Consider the following 2,687-nt stretch of genomic DNA (forward strand, 5'->3'; position numbering starts at 1 on the left):
ACCCAGCACAGCATCACTGGGTACAGCGTCACTGGGCACTGTGTCACTAACTACAGTGTTACCCAGCACAGCATCACTGGGCACTGTGTCACTAACTACAGTGTTACCCAGCACGGTATCACTGGGTACAGCGTCACTGGGCACTGCGTCACCAACTACAGTGTCACCCAGCACAGCATCACTGGTTAGTGCCACTGCTTACACTGTCACTAGTAACAATCCTACAGAGCACAGTATCACTGGGTACAGTACTGGGTGCAATGTCTTCAGTTAGTGCCAGTGGTCATGGTGCCAGTGGGCACAGCCTCACTGATTAGTGCCAGTGGTTACAGCAGCATTAAGTACAACATCACTGGGTACAGTACCACCAGTTAGCGCCAGTGGTTCCGGTGCCAGTCATGGTGTTCTCCAATCGCTGGATAGGGCAGGGTGTGGAATGTTCGGGGCGGGGGTGGTGTCTGTGTTTCTCAGTGGGCCTGGGTTTGTGGGGCAGAGGGCAGGGCTCGCTAACAGTGGTCAGTCTGTACCTTGAGGAAGCTGTACATACAGATGGACATCCAGTTGGTGAGCATCTTCTCCACCACCGACTCCGTTCGCCGTAGCATCAGCTTGGGGTTCTTGGAGGCTGACGCATCGATGAGGTCAACCAGCAGCTCCTTCATGATGCTGGTGTAGTATTCCAGCTTCCCGTGCAGTGCGATGGTCAGTAAAGAAGCCAGATTACACCTGGGGTGGGGGGGAACAAACAGCACCCAGCGTTATCCCCAGATCACAGAATCGTTATGGCGCAGGAAGAGGCCATCCAGCCCCAATCCTAGTGCCAATCTGCAGCCTTTGCCCATTCCCTGTACGCCATTTCTACTCAAATAACCACCCAATGCCCCTCTTGAATGTCTCAATTGAACCCACCTCCCCCACGTTTCCAGACAGTGCACTTCACACCCTAATTGTTCACCACATGGAAAAGATTGTTCTCTCATTCCCCCTTCGCTCTGTGCATCATGTTGAATCTATTCCCTGATTTTCTTGTTCCTTTCACAGGCAGGAACGATTTCTCCTTATCCACTCTCTGCGTGAATTTTGAAAGCCTCCAGCAAATCTCCTCCCAGCCTCCTTTCTCTCCAGGGAACGCAGTGCCAACTTCTTTAACCTATCCTCATAGCTGACGTTTCCAATAGCCTGCAAAATTCTAACAGGAGTGGAACAGGGTAAATACAGGAAGGATGTTCCTGATGACTGGGGAGTCCAGAACCAGGGGTCACAGCTTAAGGATTTGGGGTGGGCCATTTTGATTTAATTTGATTTGATTTATCATTGACACATGTACCTTGGTACAGTGAACAGTTTTGTTTTGTGTGCAGTAGAGGCAGATCATACCATACAAACTGCATAATGGCAATAGAACAGAGCAAAGAATACAGTGTCACAGCTGCAGAGATGGTGCACAAAGAGCGAGATCAACATTAAATTGGAAGCTGGGGAGGTCCATTCATAAATCTGATAACAACAGGGAAAGAAGCTGTTCTTGAACCTAAAACAGAAGTTGCTGGAAAAGCTCAGCAGGTCTGGCAGCATCTGTGGAGAGAAATCAGAGTTAACATTTCAGGTGGAGTCACCCTTCCTCAAAATACTGTTCTTGAATGTGTCGGTCCGTGTGCTTAAGCTTTTGTATATTCTGCCCAATGGAAGAGGTTGGAAGAGACGGAAACGTGGAGGTGGCGGGTGGGGGGTGCGGGTGGGAGGCTGGGAGAGGGGGTTTTTGATGATGTTGGCTGCCTTTCCGACACAGTGAGAGGTAAAGATGGAGGTAGAAGTGTAGATTTCAGACTGAGTCAAGGAGAAATGTCTTCACCCAGAGAGTTGGGAGCCTGTGGAATTCTCTGCCACAGACAGTGATTGAAACCAAGGCATTGAATGTTTTCAAGAAGGAGTTAGATATAGTTCATGGGCCGAAAGGGACCAAAGGTGAGAGAGCAGGAACAGGTACTCAGTTGGATTATCCTATCGAATGGCAAAGCAGGCTCAAAGGGTCTACTGTTGCTCCTATTTTCTTGTTTTCTCATTCTTGGAACTATTTTTATAAATCACTTCAGCTCTCTGTCTCTCTTTTTCTCCCCAATGTATTCACATCTATCCTATAATGTGATGCCCACAGCGGTATGCAATACTGAGATTAAACAAGGCTCCAGTACCATTTTGACATCACCTCCCTGCTCTTGTACTCTACGGTAACATCTCAGATATTTATAGGGCTGCTCTCTCACTGGAAGGAAATGACACATGGTGGTTTAACCCAATGGTCACCATGCCTCAGTCAAGGGAAGAGGTTGAGAAGGAGAGCCCCTCATTGAACCCGCACCGTTAGTGTCACTCTGCATCACAAACCAGCTGTCCACCCAACTGAGCTAGCCAGGGTGATAGAGATTGGGGAGTGGGGGGAAGGTAACAGAGACATGGCAAAGGGATGGGAGGTAATAGAGACAGAGCGCAGGGATGAGCGAGTAACAGAAAAACACAGCACAGGAATGGCGGGGTAACAGAGACAGGGTACACGGATGGGGGGTGGTAACAGAGACAGAACATAGGGATGGGAGATAACAGAGGGACATGGCACAGGGATGGGGGTGGTAACAGAGAGACAAAGCACAGGAATGGGGGGTAAAACTGAGACAGGGCATTGAGATGGG

The 2,687-nt window shown here is 49.3% G+C and overlaps 1 protein-coding gene across 1 annotated transcript in view; it reads right to left on the reverse strand.

Moving 5' to 3' along the window:
• Positions 1-2,687, reverse strand: part of plxnd1 (plexin D1) — a 93,275-nt gene that overhangs the window by 18,114 nt on the left and 72,474 nt on the right. The window contains exon 24 of the mRNA XM_048606249.1: positions 528-726. Coding sequence (XP_048462206.1) covers positions 528-726 — 199 coding nt within the window. The remainder of the gene's footprint in view (positions 1-527; positions 727-2,687) is intronic.

This window comes from Rhincodon typus, chromosome 16, assembly GCF_021869965.1.
Source record: "Rhincodon typus isolate 14 chromosome 16, sRhiTyp1.1, whole genome shotgun sequence".
NCBI lineage: Eukaryota > Metazoa > Chordata > Chondrichthyes > Orectolobiformes > Rhincodontidae > Rhincodon > Rhincodon typus.